The sequence below is a fragment of the Struthio camelus genome, chromosome 15, assembly GCF_040807025.1.
Source record: "Struthio camelus isolate bStrCam1 chromosome 15, bStrCam1.hap1, whole genome shotgun sequence".
Lineage (NCBI taxonomy): Eukaryota > Metazoa > Chordata > Aves > Struthioniformes > Struthionidae > Struthio > Struthio camelus.
Genome location: NC_090956.1, coordinates 16,351,904 through 16,369,458, shown reverse-complemented (window position 1 = coordinate 16,369,458; position 17,555 = coordinate 16,351,904). Strand labels below are relative to the sequence as shown.

The window sequence follows — 17,555 nt, the reverse complement described above, 5'->3', positions numbered from 1 at the left end:
GGATAAAGGAAATTCTCTCTTATCTTTTTGTAAATTAAGCCTTACTCTTCCCATCTAACTAAAAGATGGTGCCGCCTTATTGTCAAAGCATTAGCGGTCAGAGACTTCCAATCTGTTTTTTAAAAAAACAAAACAAAACACAATTTTGGGCATTGTAACTCAGTTAAATTAGGTTAGTTTGATTTCTCCTTACCGTAGTCAACCACCTGGATACTTGTCAACTGTGCGAAAAGGTATCTTTAAATAGTTCTGTAGGGATCTTTGGTTATTGCACAACTTATTGTGTCACAGTTCAACTCTTAACATATGAAGTTCCTCCAGAGACCGTTGTAAACGCAGTGCCTGTGAGTGTCCTTGGACTGCAGAGAGCAGCTCTCGGTAGTGAACTGACCGGGGAGGGGTAAAAATAGAAAGAGCAAGTAAAATGATTCTCAGCTGCTTTTGTATTTTCCAGATAATTGTGATCAAAACGTGTTATACTTGCCTGTCCTTTGGTGATATTAAGTGTGTGTGTGTGTGTGTGTGTGAGAGAGTGAATGTTTATGCAGTGCGTGCAGCAGGTTTTCAGGGGCGCGAGAGGTAAACGAATGCCGTACGCAGCACGGTAACCGCTTTCCCTTCCTTTCCCCCCTCTCCCTCCCCACTTTGTTCTTGCAGTGCTGCAGTGTTGCCTCCAGCCCGGCAGCAGCCTTCTGGGAAGCTCGCTCCCTTTGGCGCTTGCTCTCTCCACGGCCGTCCTCGCCCGCTTCCTCTTTCTTCCTGCTCTACCTTTTACTTTGGCCCTGGGGCTGGCAAGGGCAGCCAGCGCTGCCTGGGGTCTCGCTAGCAACAAGTTTACGTCTCAAATCATTAGGGATTCACTTCTCCTCCCTTGTCCTACCCCAGTTTTCGCTACTGAGTTGCCTCCAAACGAGTCTCATTTATCTGAAGTCCCAGCACGTTGTCTTTGCCATCTTCTCGGTCTCCTTGCCTAACAGCTGCTGGCTCAGTTGTATGAGGAAAGGCAGAGGACAGTATTGCAGGGAGATGACGTTACAGTTAATGCAGTGGAAACACCTGGTTCGTGCTGCTGCTGGTTCTAGGTCAGGTAGGCTTGTGGGAAGCATACGCGGGCAGCAGTCTGAGCAGTGCCACCGGGTAACGCTTTAACTTGTGCCAAGAGCAGCCGGATTTGCGTGACTGTTGTGGTCGCGGTGTGGCGAGGCTGAGGAGCAGTGGCAGGCCGGGACCCCACGCGCGTGCTAGACGCACAGCCCCGCGGCCGCTGGTGCGCGCCGACGGCAGGCAGACTTCGGCGTCGATCTGATTTCAGGGAGGGAGAATGGTTTTCTCCCAGCGATGGCTAATTTTTCAGATCCTGTGAGCTTAAGTCTTGCGTTACAGGCTGGAGAGGAGGGGGGGAGGGAGTTACTTGCCCTCGGCCTACTGCCTGGCTGCCCCCCTGCTGCTACGTGAGTTTGGAAGATGCGGCCTGTTGGGCCGGCGAGGACACAGGCGGAGCTCCCGCAGCCGGGCACGGGGGCCGGGGGGACGCCGCCCCGCCGCTGCGGTGACGGCCCCCTCCTGCGCGGCGCAGCGGGGCCCCCCTGCTGCCCCAGCCCCCTCTCGGGGCTGGGAGAAGGGGGGGAGCCGGCCGGCCGGCCGCCCCGGGAGCGGCGCTGCGAGAGGCCTGAGGAACGGGTTGGAGAGGGGGGCAGGTTCGTGGCATCAGAGCTCAGCAGGTAAAGGGAAGAAAATTCCCATGGTGGCAGAGAGCCGAGGTCGCCTTGTCCAGCAACTTGGAAGAGTTTAAGAAAGAAAAATAAAAAGTTAGTGTCCTCTCTCAGGTGTGCTCTGGGCACGGCAAGAGACAGAACTGAGGGCGTAACGATACACTGTGTTTATTTAAAAAGGCCCAACGAGGTATTAATTTGAGAATGTTTCTGTGATTTTTGCTAATATGGTAAATATCTTATTTCAAACATATAAATATGGTGAAGGCTGAGCTCTCTGCTAGTCCTGTCTAGCTCCCCGCTGGGGTGATGCATGACAGACCTAACCTGCAAGCGATCTTTTATTGCAACTCAGTATAAAGGTAACTTGCAGTTTTATTATTACAGTAGTTTTTCATTCAACATTTTATATCCTAAAATTAACTTTATCCAGTTGAAATCAATGCTGAGTACGTTCCCCTGAGTCTCGCTTGAGCTTTCACTCTTTCCCTGCTCAGTTGTTGACGGTTTGAACGCCATTGTGTTTTCCAGGTAAACCAAGCATTTAAACAGAAATGCTGCAAAAGCACTTTTGTGTCTTAAAAGCTGGAATAGCGTGTGGTGTGGGGGGTGGGTTGTTTGTGAAGTAACACAACTGAGGGGAAGGCCACTGGACTGCGTGGCCCCCAGAACGTTCTAGAAGCTGGTGGTGTTCGGCAGGAACCGAAACGGTGAACCGGGAGGGGGAGAAAGCGCCCCGGGGATGAAGTTGTAGTGCTGACTTTTCACTTGGTTTTAACGTTGGTAGCAGAAGTTGGTGCCTGGAGCGGGGACGTGGGCAGGGTGCGCGTGGAGAGTCTGGCGCGAGGGCTTGCTGAGCCTGGAGGAAGGTCTCTTCTCTAGCTCTGTGCGCCGCGGCCAGCAGAAACACCGTGGCCAAGGTCCGGCCCTTGGATCGCTGGCAGCATCCTGCGCTGTTTAGCTGGGGGCAGATGCGTGTCCCGCGTGCTTGGAGTCCGTGCGTGTCCTGTGCTCTACGTTTCCGTGAATTTGCTGCTGTTTGGTGACCACGCTCTGATTGTGCTGGACAGAGGGAAAGGGAGCAGGCCGTGTCCTTATCGGCTCCGTCAGTAATGAAGAGAAACCGTACGTGCCTCCTACCTTGGGTGTGAGTTTTGTATCTGGGAGAGTCCATCATCCTTGAAATACGTGGTCTGTTTTACCAGATTGTCTGCATCTGAAGAAATTCAGTGGTTCCTCAGGGCCAGTTTCTGGCACCCGATTTCTATGTTTTGTCTAGGGCCCCTTTCAGTGCTACAGATAAAATTGTCATAGACATAAGGCACGAGTGCCAAAAGATTACCGTATAGTCACGGAAATATATTTTATCCATATTGCAGCAAACTATTACTGAGTTGCTGTGCAGGGGTATGTGAGGCCCAGTCCCCTAGGCCCTGGGGACAGGGAGTGACCGAGCACCAGGATATACCCTGTCCTCTTTTTCCTACTCTTCCACTTAGCCCAGTTGGCAGTGTGCCAGCCCTGACCTGGTGCAAGGCAGGAGAGGCCGTCCATCTCTGCTTTACACTGCTTGCTGTCAAGGAACAGTGCAGCATCCAGATATTTTGCTCTGAGGTTCATGCCATTGAGTGAGAAAAAGGGAGCTATTTGATGAACTTGTTTTCATTGAGTCTAGTAAACAATATATGACAGATTTGTTAAAGCTTGTGTTCAGAAAAGGAATGACTGTGCCATCTGGGTTAGTGAAATAAAAGGGAAACTTTATCATTTTGTAACAAGCTATGTTCACAGTAATTGTCCAATAAAAACCATCATTTCAGTCCTGAGGTCAGTATGCTCGTGTGAACGTGCACCAAGATGTCTGGCACACAAAAATTCTGCAATGCTTTTTTGGTCCATGTTTTTCTGGTTCTGCAGGTCAGCGCTGAGTATTTGAACGCAGGCAGCCAGTGAAGCCAGAACGCTTCGCTGTCACTAGCAGACCGCTTTTGAATCCTCCGGGGGGAAATACCAGGGTTACAGTGTGGAGTATGTTTTTGCCATTGTGAATACTGAAATACCTTAAGCCTGCGCTTATATTTTCTTTATGTAGGTACAAATATATAGGATAAGTTTGAATTAGGGAAAAACCTAGCCCGATGTTTTGTTCATGAAAATTTAACTTTGGTTTTTGTTCAGACTTCTTTCAAAATTTACTGGAAGTGTGAAAGCATTGGAATGAGAGTTCTGCTTGCTAAACAAAACAAAAGTTTTGCTCCACTTAAAGAGAGAAAATGCATCAAGTTTGGGGATACATTCTGTTCTTTTAAACAGAACCCGAGTAAGAAGTGGTCAGGCAGAAAGCTGAACATTATCAGTACTTACATTTCAGTTGACCTCAGTGCACTTTAGAGTTTTTCAGCAGTATAACAAAACAAAAAATCCACAAAAGGAGACCCAACACCATGTGTTTTTGTCTTTCTAGCATACTTCCACTCCTCGGTAATGCAGAAGACACAGATGATATGAGCCTGAGAGTTGATCCAGAAGTAAAAATAGAGCAGTGTATCTTGGGCCTCATGCTTACTCAGGTTGTATTTTCCTTTAGAAAATTCTCTCATGTGCTAGTGGGCTATCGAAGAGAGATAATGGTCTGTTGAGCAGGAGCAATGGAGTCAGACTCTCAGTCAAAAAATTTGCTCAAAATGCAAGCCAGTGAAATAATATATTGTTTTATACAGCTGTTCAGTTACACATACCTTGTTCAAATCATTTCAAAGCTCGTCCTACACTTAGGTGTGTGTTTTTTGAGTATAGCATATCAAAAATTAAATGTTACTTATGTGTATTTACAACAAGAATTTGAGAGGGGAAATGAATTCAATCCTATTTCAAAATTTTATTCTGAATCTCATACTAAATTTACCGTAAATGTATACTGCTAATCTGAGTTCAGCACTGCACTCATTCTTATAGAACAGTTTTATTTTAAAATCTAAACGAACCAAACAGCTTTTATCAGCAGAATACTGAGCTTCAAAGTGAATTAAAAAGTCTGAATTTTTTTTATAGTGCGAAAGAGGAAAATGGCACTCTTTTTATCATTATTAACTTTCATAATGGATTATGTTGCCTTGGCCTGATCTCGTTTACATGTGTAGTTGCAGGATACGCAGTCAATGGAATTACTAATTAAGTGCTATATAGTTGAGCTAAAAATAAAATACTAAATATTGACTCCTTAGGTTGTTACCCCTTAAATCTTTTCTTTTGTTTTTATTTCTTACAATGTTGTATGACATGGGCAGTAGCAAGAAATGTGTGTCTTAGTAGGGACATAACTTCTTTAAAAGCTTTGTGTTCGTTACAAACAAACGTTTTGGTCCTCAGTGGGTTAGTCATTTTCTGGAATCTTTTTCAAGATATTTAACATGTGAAGATTGTGTTATATCTAAGCTGTACCATATATGTTACTTGTAAACAGGTCTTACAAAGTTGTCTTGGAGATCTCTAGATTCATTACGTGTTTGAGAGGGGTATTGTATCCAATTAGAATTTGTTTCCTTTTCAAGATAATTTTTCAGGAAACATTTAGAATTCACGAAAGAATATGTACAATTATACAAGCTTTGGGGTAATTGCATGTATATTATTCAGTACATTTAATTCTGCCTTGTTATGAACTGTTTGCAGTGATTCTCACTGCAGGGGGAGAAGAAAAAAGAGGAAGGGCAAATGGAGTTGAATCTGGAGTGAAACCAAGGAAAACTCTCATAAAAGACTCTGTGATGAATCTTTGCAGATTTCATGCAAATCCAGTGGGTATTTTGTGAAAGTGTTAATGAGTGTCACATCCTGATTACTGCAGATTTCGCCTCACATTACCAACGGTACCAAATCCAATTGAAACTGCTAAAATTAATGGCAGAAGTCCACAACAGTTTGTCAGAAAAATATGTGAACTTTGGTTTTAAAATATCTTACCCTAATTATTCTTGGAAGCTTTATATAGAGATGATGGTTTAAAATATTCTTTATACGTTCCCTGATGGGTGATAAACTTCACATTGGTCCCCTTTAATCCTTCTTAAGGACCATCTATTCCTGAAATTTTTTTTGCATCTCACTACCAGTGAAACCATATAATTTAATTATCCTGGCAGTGGGTCTGCTGTTAGGAGTCTGCTTGTCTACTAGCAGTTATTATGGTCGACTGTTTTGGCATGGCATATGCTGGCCCTTTTGCTTTTTGCGAGGTGTGGCTGGTGAAATATAAAGCAACTCCGGACACATTGATTTATTTATTTTCCAGAATTCCACAAAAGTGGAGGAAAAGTGAAAAAGCAGTTAATTTGTATGCTTCCCTTTTAAGCCTCTTTTCGAGGTTTTGTATGCTTTAGTTAGCTCCTTTGCTTGTCGTCTTGTTATCTTTGCTTTTTACCATGTGGACAGCCTCTCCACCAAACCTGTCTCCCACCTCTTGATGGGTTTGAATTCCTGAGATGATTTTGGGTTCCCTTTGCTCTCTTCTTACTTGGCTATGCAAAACCATTTCATTTCTAGAATTGGGCCAAGAAAGCCCTTGATCTTCAATGTATAAACGTTTGGAGGAGGTGGGAGGTCTCTTTTGGTAGTATGAGCTTTGGGTTGGTAGTGATATGAAGGCATCTGAGGCAGGCAGTTGGTTATGTATCTTTTGTTTAGCCTATCTTTATCTGCCAGCTTACTGTATACCGTTAATACAGTTCTGAAAGCCTGTATATGCGGCAAGTCATAGCCCTAAACGTGGCCTTATTTACGTCAAGATACATAGTGGCATCCTTTATTTGCACATTAAAGGAAACTGCTGGAAGAAAACAAATTTGAGGCTACAAAAGCTTTGTGATTTTTATAATGCTAATCTGTATTCAATTCCATATATAAGGTGTCTATCTCAATTTTTTTTTTTTAAATTAATTAGCTGTGTTGTGCTACGGAGGAGTAGAAGCAAATAGGCAGCTATTTGTGTCTACAAGCTGATGATGTTCTCCAGGCCAATATAACTTTCAGAGAGAGAAGGCCCATGGTAACTGAGCTGGAGATGGTCCCATCCTCCTCCTCCTCCTCCTATCTGATAGTTTACAAGGTTGTGGCATTTGTGTCATTGTGTTATATTAAATGATCAAGTATGTTTAAGATGCATGAAGTAACAACCCCTAGAATCCTTTACATCCTCTATTTTTAAGGATATTTAGCTCATCCTACCTATTTCAGTAGGAAGTAGGTATCGTGTATAATGTTACTGATGAATGTATCATTGGGACATTTGTAATCCTGGGAACAGTCCTAAATATAAATATTTAGGGGAGAACAGTTGAGTATAAGTAAATGTAATTGCTTGCTTATTATCTAAGAACAAAAAGGTATCATCTACCCACACTTTTTAATGTAACTGTACAGTCAGGCACAAGTTTGACTTGTATCTGGCATGTGGTCATGCTTACTGTATTTTACTAAGGAAGTAAAACTAGTCTGAAAGGTCCAAATTCAGGTTCCTTGGCATGTATGTACTTTAAAGTATGAGAGGCAGAGGACTCCATTGCCTCTCTGAGAGTCCCATGTGTCTTCTGGGGACTGGAAAACAGTCTGTTAACTGTCAGTACTTGGCATGAACAGCATTCAGAGCTGCTGTCCTGTGGGAGAGGGTGTGGTTTGTTATTCTGAAAGTGCATCTTGCACAAAACTATATGATTTCAAGCAAATGTACTTCGAAGTATTGTAGATGGTTTCCTTTAGGCTTTTGCATTTCCTGGTGCCACTCTTACAGGGAATGCTTTCGTTATCTGGGTTTCTTTGTCACATGCCTCTTCTAGATAAATTATCATTTATTGGGATGATTTGCAGTAGTACTTTGCAGTTGCAACGTAAAGCAAGATTGCAAATCTGGAAGACATTCTGAATATGGAAAAAGTTGTTTTCTAGTATACTGCTAAACAAAGAACTAAGTTATTTATAAATACTGTCTAAAAGCATATTTTAGATTACCTTTGAAGGTAAGTAACATAATGCAGTAGTGGGTTAAAAGTCCACACGGTAATCCTTGGTCATGCAGAAATGTATTTTGCCTTAGTAATGTAACTTTTTATGAATGTTTTAGCATATCAACAGATTTGTGCATAGGTATAGGCACATAAGGGATTGTTTTGCCTTAAGGCTTTTCACAGCCCTGTTCCTCCTTGGTGCGGGTAGACGTTATCCTATGTTTCACATTGACCAGTGCAACAGTCTGAAGAAAAATAGTGATAGCTTTAAAATGAATGCCTGCGAGATCTGGATTTTTATGCTCTCTTTGGACTTGAGGAAAAACGAGCTATTATTTTATCTTGGATCTGACCATCTTCATGAGCTTTGCTTCATTTTAGGTCTTTGGATAAGTAATTATTTTTTTGAAGCTGACCTGCTCAGCATCAGTGGCTGTGCAATAATCATCCTGGGCAATATGCGTTTTGGTTGGTTTTGGTGGGAGTGAATGTAGAAATAAATTGTTATGTTTATAATTATTTTCACAGTATTTACTTAAGAAATTGTTTGCGACGAGGTTTGAAGTATTGTTTTCAATAGATCAGAACTGATTTAGTTACTGCAAAATTATATCCAAATAATGTTCCTCTTACTATTTTTATTGATTGTGATTGATTTTTCTTTTGTTTTTGAACAAACTTAGGCCTGATTTTTTTCTATAAAAATAACAAATAATATTTTGCTTTCAGTACTTTACAAAGGCTTGCATTGAATATTACAGTAAAAGTGCAAAAGTACGTACCTCTGAACACTCGCAAAATGTTACCTCACTTATGAACTATTGTAATTATATATATATATATACACACACACAGACATATATATAGCTAACACACTACTACTCCATTCAAGAGATATTAGCAACATTAATTTCAATATACTTCCTTGAAAAATAAAACCAATTGCAACTAATAACGCAGTGTGGCATTTCAGCTGGACATAATCATATTTACAAATTTTTTATAGATATTATGAGCAAAGGGCTATGGAAAAAATAATAAAATACTGAATATATAAAAATAACTTGAGAAACAGCAAGTACATCCTATCACTGGTTCTTTTTAACATCCTTTTTGTAGGTCTATCCCTAAAAATACTTATTTTTGTGTATTCTTGCAATTAATATCATTGTGAAGCTAATATTGTGAACGTTTATAGGATCAGGCCCCTGCAGAGTATTTTGAATTCTGCACAGTAGAGCCAAAACTTGAGTTTTCTTGTATTTATTTTGATACATTAATTTTAAAAATATTGATTATTTGGATTGTCTCCAAAAGATTGTGTTTAGCAACCGTCTAACATAATGAATTCTCAGATCTAGGTCTCCTTGAGCTCTGAATGCCTTGTTAGCATTGTGACACGTGATTTATGTTGCGTTTCTTAACGTGTTGGTCATCTTCCTTAGATTCACACGCTGTAACCATAATCCGTTTAGGAATATAACTGCAGCATGTTTATCATAAATCACGTGATGCTTTTCCATGGGAATATGCTTCATTAGGCTCACCTGCTGTAATACTACTGTATCGTTAGATGGCATGTAGGAAGGAAATCATTTCAGCAGTAATCTGTCAGGCATGCGGAGCCCCCGTGTGTTTGATACGTAAATGTGTTAAAGGCTAAACCATGTGTCACTATACTGCGTAAAAAGTATTTTCAAGGCTTTACAGTTGCAGGATTCCCTAATACTTTAGGTGGTACTTTTAGATTTTAGCAATCTTCATTTTCCTTCAAAGACTGCATTACTTTTTAATAGTTCCCATAGAAACTTAGTTCAAGAAATGAAGACTGAAGACAGTGTGTAAAACAATTACACACTGAAGCTTTTCACATGGAAGTGACACACATACCAATGGTGTCAGTTTAAAAACAAACAAACAAAAACCCACCATTCACTGGAAGAAAGTAGTTTGGTATTGGTGCACCTGTTTTAAAATTAGTTAATGTGCTTATTCCTCTGTGGTGTACTTTTCTTTGTAAAGTGGAAAATTCAGAAGAAAAATGCCTTTTTTTAGGAGAAAATAATGTAAGGGTTAGATGGTAAATAACTAAATTTAGAATTTCTAATGCAATGTAACATAAGTCATAGTGGGATGACATCTCTTTTGTACTATTCGGTACTGTGTTGTTCCTTGAAAATCTGAAGTAAATGAGATACAAATTCGGACTTGCACAAACTTCAATACCCACGGCAACCACAGTAATTTATTTAATGATTGTCACTGCAAATATAGTGGAAAGAACAAAGATTAGAGAGGTGCCTTCCTCAGATTTCCAGGTATGCGTATTAGAAAGTCATGGTGGGGATCTGTGCCTGAACCATAGCATCAACCTGTTCTTCCCTGTTGCAGTTCCTAACACAAGTGAGCTTTGGCTTCGCTGCCAGAGCGCTTGCTACTGAACGTAAGCCTGGTCCTGGTGTTGCTCCAGAGACCTTGTTCCTCCAGTGTGCGTTACGTGGCATGAAGCTCCTGAAGCATCCATCCCCTGAAACAAGAGGATGATGTCCCCAAATAGGTTGTGCAGAGCAAAGCCCTGTACTAATGGTTCAAAGCTGAGAGTCAGGGAGAAATTACTACTTAGGGAGAGTGGTGAAAATGAATGTATAAATGTATACAGTGTTTTCTCAAAATAGGTAATTCTATAGACTGAAATAGGAATTTCCTGTTTGCTTTTTCTCTCTCTCTTTTTTTTAAGTTGGATACAGAAATTTGGACTATTGCTTTGATCATCTGATCATCATTACTTTATGCTAGTGTGAACATAAACTCTTCAAAGAACTCGGAGTGACTTTGTGAATGATGCAGCTTGTTCTATGGCAGTATGTTCCTTGCCAGTGCTCCCCCCCCCCCAATATTTATTGCTAATGAGATAATTAATTAGTTTAAACTCTTTTTCATTACTTGAGTAAAGAATTGCAGTCTCTGAAGAACAGCACTGAGTACCACATGTAACATCTGCCAGTGTTGCTTGTCCTCTGATTAAATGACCATATGTGCTGCAATGTCTAGAAACAACAGGACAGAGTTAATGGTGGGTTTTTTTGTGTGCCTTAACTCTGAATGACCTTGCTGTGGATGTGATTTTTTTTTTTTTTTTTGGTAAGCCCAAAAGACAGTAGTGGTGACTGCTGCTTGTCCTGTTGTTAATGTAATTCTGAGGTTGGTATCCAGAACGGGCAGAGATGAAAATTGGACTTAAATAACAGAACTGTAAGCAAACCCGAAATATTTTGTTGATTGCAAACGTTTTTTTAAAGAGGGCTATTAATGTGCTTTAGTACATCTCTGTTTAGAGATAGAAGATGGGTTAATTGGAATTCCTAAAACTTCAGTATAACACCCTGAGTTGGTTTTCTCAGACCTAGCACTTAGTATTTCTTCATTTTCAAGGCACTGTATGGTAATTAATCCTCACAGCCCCTCCTGAAGAGCAAGAGATAGGAGGTACGCACTGGAAGTACTATTATTCTAATTTTACAGGTGGGAAAAATGAGAAGATGAATAATTTTGTCAAGGCCACACAGTAAGCAAGTGTGAGCTCAGAGATTTGTTTTGGCTATTAGCCCAGTCTTCAAACCAGCCCTTGCACTGTTTGGCTTTTTAAATTATACACATCTGCATTACAAAGCCTTTTTAAATAAAGGGATTACCCTGTTTGTAAAGATAGACCTGTCTTTACCCTACAGGTAATAAGGTAAACATGTCTACAATAAAATCTTCAGCAAAAATGGGACAACTTTATGAAATCAGACTCTAATTCTGATGTTATTTTCCATTTTCATAGAATAAAACTAAACTTTGTCCTGTTTTTTATGGGCATAAATTCTTTGACTCGTTTTATGTAAAAAGGAATGATTAATAGAAATCAGTTGCTCTATTGCAGATCAGTTTACTAGTCACCTTTTTGATTGCAGAGCAGTGATAAATACTGAAAGATATTTTATTGAACTTTTCATTATTTTTCAGAAATAGTATACAGTGTGAAAATATATTCTATAGAATTAGAGAAGTCCTCTGAGCAGTATCCCAAGATTTTTTCCACTAGAGTATGACCAAGTTCTTACTGTATGCTTTACCAGATATAGGCAAATGCTTTTTTAGAAATGGCTGTTTGTCTTATGATTTTATAATTTCAGTTCTATAGATCAGCATGGAAATAACAAATCATTTGGTTAGCAACAAGCAATGCTCTTGCCTAGCAAAAGATGTCAGTTTTCCATAGCTATCAGAAATAGTTTTTTCTGTTTTCCCAAATGGACTGAGTGCTACTGTCTCTTGCTGAGGATGTTCAGATTTTGTTTCAGTTCTAGCCAATCTTTACCTTAAAAATAACTTAATCAACAATATTGTTATTCTTAAACAAATTCAGAATTTCACAAGAAAGTCGTCATAATTTTGTCCAAATGGTAAAAGAGTTGTGATTAAAACACTGAAGACCCACAAACTTTAGCACAATGTCTAATATTTTAATAAATGCAAATAAAGCAGACCTAAATAAAACATCCCCTAAACGGGCTATTGAATTTAACTTGTTCTCCCGCTGCCTACCTGCCTTCCCCATAAGGCTGTGGTTTTTGCTTGTGTGAAATGGCTCTTATCTACAAATGAAACCAAAGGACTTCCCTGAATGCACGTAGTGCAAACACTATCGGGGATACAGCAAGGGGAAAAAAGAGATGCACAATGGCTTTAGCATCTTCTCTCAGTGTATGGAGAACAGCATCCTGAAAGTCATAAATACTGTCCCACGGACACGTTGAATAATGTAGGTATAGCGTAAGTAATTGGGAGTGCTTACATCCTGCCTTTAGACATTTCATTGCTCGTGAGTTGAAATTGGTTGTCAGTGTGGGCTCCGAGGACTGTGCAAGGTGCCCTACTCTGTCATGTGGCACGTATTTAATGCTTGAAGGAGCAGCGCAGGGACGCGCGGGACCAGCGGCGCCGGCCGGGGCCGGGGCCGGGGGGGACGGCAGGGAGCAAAGTGCACGCGCCGCCCTTACCCTGGCGAAGCTGACCTTGACGTCCTGCCTCCCCCGGCCTGCGCGCGGCGGGGAGCTGGCGCGGGGGCGCGGGCATGGCCGGCGCCCCTGGCTGCTGGCCCGGCGTGGGGGACGCCCCTCAGGTAAGGCCGAGGGCAGGGAGAAGGTAGAGCCGGCCTCTGCCGAGCAGCCCCGAGCCGCGGGGCGGGCTGGAGGGGCGGCGGCGGGGGGGGGGGGGGGGGGGGGGGGGCACGGCGACACGCTGGGCTGCCGGTGCTGTGTCGCCGCCGTCAGTGGCTTCGCGACGCGGCTGCGGCGAGTCCGCGCTGGCGCGGGGCTGTCCGGCTGCGCGCTCGGAGCGGGGGCCGGCGCGGCTGGCGAGCTTTCCGCCCGCACGGTGCGTGAGCTGCCCGTGCCCGGGCTGCGCCGGCGCGGAACGCCTGCCGGGCGTCTGTCGGCGCGGGGGCCGCGGGCTGCGCGTGTGCGCGCGGGGGCGGCCGAGCAGGAGCTGCGGCGGGTTAATTGCCCTTCCTTTGTGACCGACCGAAGTTGGTGGGAACTTCGTCTTCGAGGAGCCGCTTAACTTTGTGCGGATGGGATATGTACGAGCGCGTATGCGAAGGATGGCAGGAAGCCTGTTAGAAACGGTTTTGTGAGGTGAAACGTTGCCTCCTAGTAGAGACTTCACAGGAATCCTCACCGAACCCGTCGCGTGTTTAACTTCAAGGTACCTGTGCGCTTTCTGTCGGTAAAGTATCACCACAATAGCGATTGTTTAGCGTGTTTTTCTGAGGATTGTAAAGTTTTAATACTGTGCATGTTAAGATGCTCGTGATTAGGGAATGGCAATATTTTCTTAACAGATACAATTTAAGCATGCAGATGAACTCGGGTAACAACCCATTCATATATGCACATACATATGTGTAAAGTCTGTGTGTGTGTTTATTTAAAATAGAAATAGCTTGTAAAAGTCTAGGATTAAAAAATACCTATCAGTTGACAGCCTTATGTAATTGCAGGGTGATTTAAATATTTTGAATGACTTTGTCAATTTTCTTTCCTTTAAAAAAAAAAAATCTAATATGGAAAAATGTTGAGAGGAGTAGGGGAAGTGGGATGTTTGTTTGTTTGTTTTTTTAAAAAAGGAACCTTTTCCATGCTATATGGAGAGTATCACGTACGTGTAAAAGACCTGCTGTCGTACCAGAGAGACTCCAACACAGGCTTGTCAGAGTTAGGGCGTGCTGTGCCCTGTGTGTTTCATGCACTTAAGGTTTGGTCAGCGGTTTAGGCACCATAAAATTGCACTGCTTGCAGGACCGTACGTTAAAGTTCATTCCAGGTATTTTATTTAGAGGGATGTTCAGGAACGTAGTAGGATCTAAGACAGTCTCTGTATTTGTCTGTTGCGTGGTGTTAAGGAATTTAATCTTGATGCGGAAGTAGTTAGGATTTGTGTAAGTATTAAAGATGAAGTTTACAATTATTTTTGCTTGTATGAGTACTTGCAGAATTTGGCTTTATCCAGTATATGGGTTTCAAATATATTTGTAAAATAGCGTAAAAGATCTGCGTGAAGTTTGAATGTCTATTCCCGCATTGCAGCTGTTTTACCAATTATTTAGCATTCACATCTGATAAGCTGTTTTTAAACTTAATATTGGAACTATTTTTACACATGCAAATGAATTTGACTTCTGAAAAGTGAGCAGAACTACTACTAAGTAAACGGTGCTCCCTCGTTTATGATGAGAACAGTAGTGGTATTTGTTGTTACAGCTTTCGTGCCTGAATTATTTGAAAGAAAGTAAGCGGACTTTTTGGTTTTGGTCCTTTAAAGGTGCAGCTCCGAGTGCCGGTGAAGTGTGCGTGTCAGTCATCGATTTTACTTCTTTAAGCCTATGTATCTATTGGGGATTCAATTACTTCTTTAAGCCTATGTATCTATTGGGGATTCAATTACCTGCTTAAGTTTTTCTTACTAAAGCAATACAAATTTCTTGCTATTTTAAAAATTACAGACATGCTATATCTCACGCTTCCATTGTCTGTCTTTTAATATTTGGGTAAGAATTTATATTTAGTCATTATCTTTTCAACATAGGCTGTTAACTCTACAAGTTAAATAAAATTAATTATACTGCTTTCCAAGCTTAGGTTTGGAAAGATGGAGCTTAATGTTTTCCCTATTTCTAAATAAATAAATATTTACAAATAAAGTAATAACAGGTGGTTTGTTGTTTTTAAGTTGGAAACTTGTTTTTATCTAATAAGGTGTTATACTGGGTCTTTATAACTTCAAAGCAATTACTTAAGTGGTTTCTTTATCTTTGGATTGTTCAGCACTGTTTCTATAAAACGTTAACACAGATACTCAGCTTTGCTTATAGAACATAAAATTTTACTGGGAGCAAGTAATATACCGATACATGCAATGATAAATCTTGCAGTATTCTAAATGCCATAAAAGGTCAAAAAAAAAGTCCTCAAGTATGATGTCACATGTTGGGCTTCTTCTGTGGTCATTACAAAATATTTCTATTAAATATCAGTTATATTAAGATAAATACATTAGAAAAGACAAACTAAATATCAAACTGGAAATGAGAAGAAAGAGGAGAAAATGAACTGAGTCTTACTTTTAAGTTATTGTGACAGTAATTATGAAAACATAACATGGAAAGTAACTCCAGGAGAAACCCTAGGTAAAGAATTTTTACCGTAGAAAACATCGTGTCCAAATTTGACTTCTTATTTCAATTTAACTGTGTAACGTGCTAAGAAAAAGCACGTTAATTTTAAGGCTGCTCAGACTTACTAAAGTTAAGCTTTTAGTCTACTTCATGGATATGGAGCTTTTCTAAGAATGATCATGTCACAAGATGGTATATTTCTAGAATTTATTGATGAGAATAAAGACTATAGTGGGCCTTGGTTACTTTGGATGATTTTTCAATGAGATTTACCTATTTTTATATATGTGTGTGTACATATATATTCTTTCTTAGACTGGGGTACTATTTACAACATATAGAAACAAAGCTTGATGGCTTTTGAAATTTATTAACTTGAAGTGGAAGTAAGGTTTACTTTTTCAAAACTGTTTTGGCTTCATTGTTCTGCCATAAATTGTATTACTTTCAATTCGTGTAAAAATCAATTTAGAAAAATTTATTTAATTTTATTTTGTTCTGGAATATATTACAAAGGAAATGTTCTCATAAATTGAGTTGACAGAAGATAACACTCAAACAAATTCAGTAAAATATACTTACATACAGATAACTGGTTTTCAAAGGTACTCCTTTTTGGATTCAAGAAATAGTACTATAAGTGCATAGTCACGAGGTGGACGTGCAGGCTTTTCTTTTAAAAAGTTATGTCATAAATATGTTTCCTTTAACATTCCAATCCCATGAGGTTGCATTTGAATGAGATACCTGACAGTTGGATAAGACAAAAATAAATTGTATAAGTGGTTTCCTTTCTTTCAGCTTTTTTTTTATAAATTTATCTGTGAATGATGTTTTAATTTCATACCCTGAAATGTTTGGTCAGCAGTGGTGTTCTGTATATGTATGTAGGACTGAAATACAAGTCTTGTCTTTTTTTTTTTTTTTAAGGCATCATATGGCGATAATAAGGAAGGTAGCAAAGCTGCTAGTCTTCAAGGACACTTTGTACTCTGTACTCCTCTTTTACTTGAACTTCATACTTCAGTTTGGAAAGTATGAGAATGTGTTTGCTTTGGGGAATAGGAATAAAGTGTAAGCATGCGTCCTTTACGTTTGTCTTCGTAATGCCTTTTCAGCATTTGATTTCAGTTAACCATGTTAAATTACATAGGCTGCAATTTTCCATTCATTTTCATTGAAAATAAAGCACAGTATGGCTTCTTCCACCAGGTTGAAATCAGAGACTATCTTTGTTCTGCAGTTAATTACAGATTTCATGTACAGTAACAAGGTTTCTGAAAAGTGACATTCTTCTGATGGTCAGAAATATACATTGAAATAAAAGCCTCAGTCAGGGAGGCTTACTAGTTGCTTTGTGCGCACACGCACACAATTTTTTAAAGTACTAAAATACGGAAACTCCTTGAGTCAGCAGTAACATCCAGATTCAGCAAATCTGTTATTGATTTTAAGTAATTAAAAATATCAAAAAGCCCATTTTTGCTGCATTGACTTAATATGCTTCTAACTTTTGGGAGGATGCATAAAAACTTTAAAATGTTCTTTTCTTTCACATCTTCACGAAAAGAGAAAGTGCAACTCCAAACCCAGAAACTCTTGGATATCCTTCTGGTTTGCATTGGCACATGCAGTTTTTATCCAAATACTTTGTTCTCAGCAGAAGCAAACACTAACAATTGCTTCAAGTTAGTGTTTCTGGGTTTCGGCAGCCACTCATTTATGTACCTAAATGTTGGTGATGGTAATTAAAACCAGAATGGTTGAATTTTTAGAAAATAATAAAAGGATCCCTTTCAACTGGTATTAAATATGTATTTAAAATTATGTTTTGCTAAAGCTTATTAGAAATCCAAACTACCTTGTATGTTAAGGTCGGAGGATCCTTTTTTGCATTTTTATTGTTGAGTATATGATTTTCAGTAATTTTAAGCAAGTTTTGTATCTTTTCATATCTAGTAATTACTGAGAATGAAACTGAGGGGAAAGGGGGAGGGAAGTACAGCAGATGTGAGTCTCAGTCCTAAGGCCTGATGGATCAACCTGATTTTGTGTAGAGCTTTAGTAGAGATTGTCCGTTCACAGCTTGTATCTCGGGCTGTGATGCAGAATGTTTAAGAGCAA

At 40.3% G+C, this 17,555-nt stretch overlaps 1 protein-coding gene across 19 annotated transcripts in view; it reads left to right on the top strand.

The window, feature by feature from the left end:
* The window catches only part of RBFOX1 (RNA binding fox-1 homolog 1), a 1,498,714-nt gene that overhangs the window by 750,778 nt on the left and 730,381 nt on the right, over nt 1-17,555 (top strand). The window contains exon 1 of one of the 19 annotated variants that reach the window (XM_068909006.1): nt 12,804-12,878. The exons of the other annotated variants lie outside the window; for them this stretch is intronic. Within the exon in view, the coding sequence (XP_068765107.1) occupies nt 12,831-12,878 (48 nt within the window). The 5' untranslated portion in view covers nt 12,804-12,830. Of the gene's footprint in view, nt 1-12,803; nt 12,879-17,555 lie in introns of those variants that run through there. 19 annotated transcript variants of the gene reach the window in all.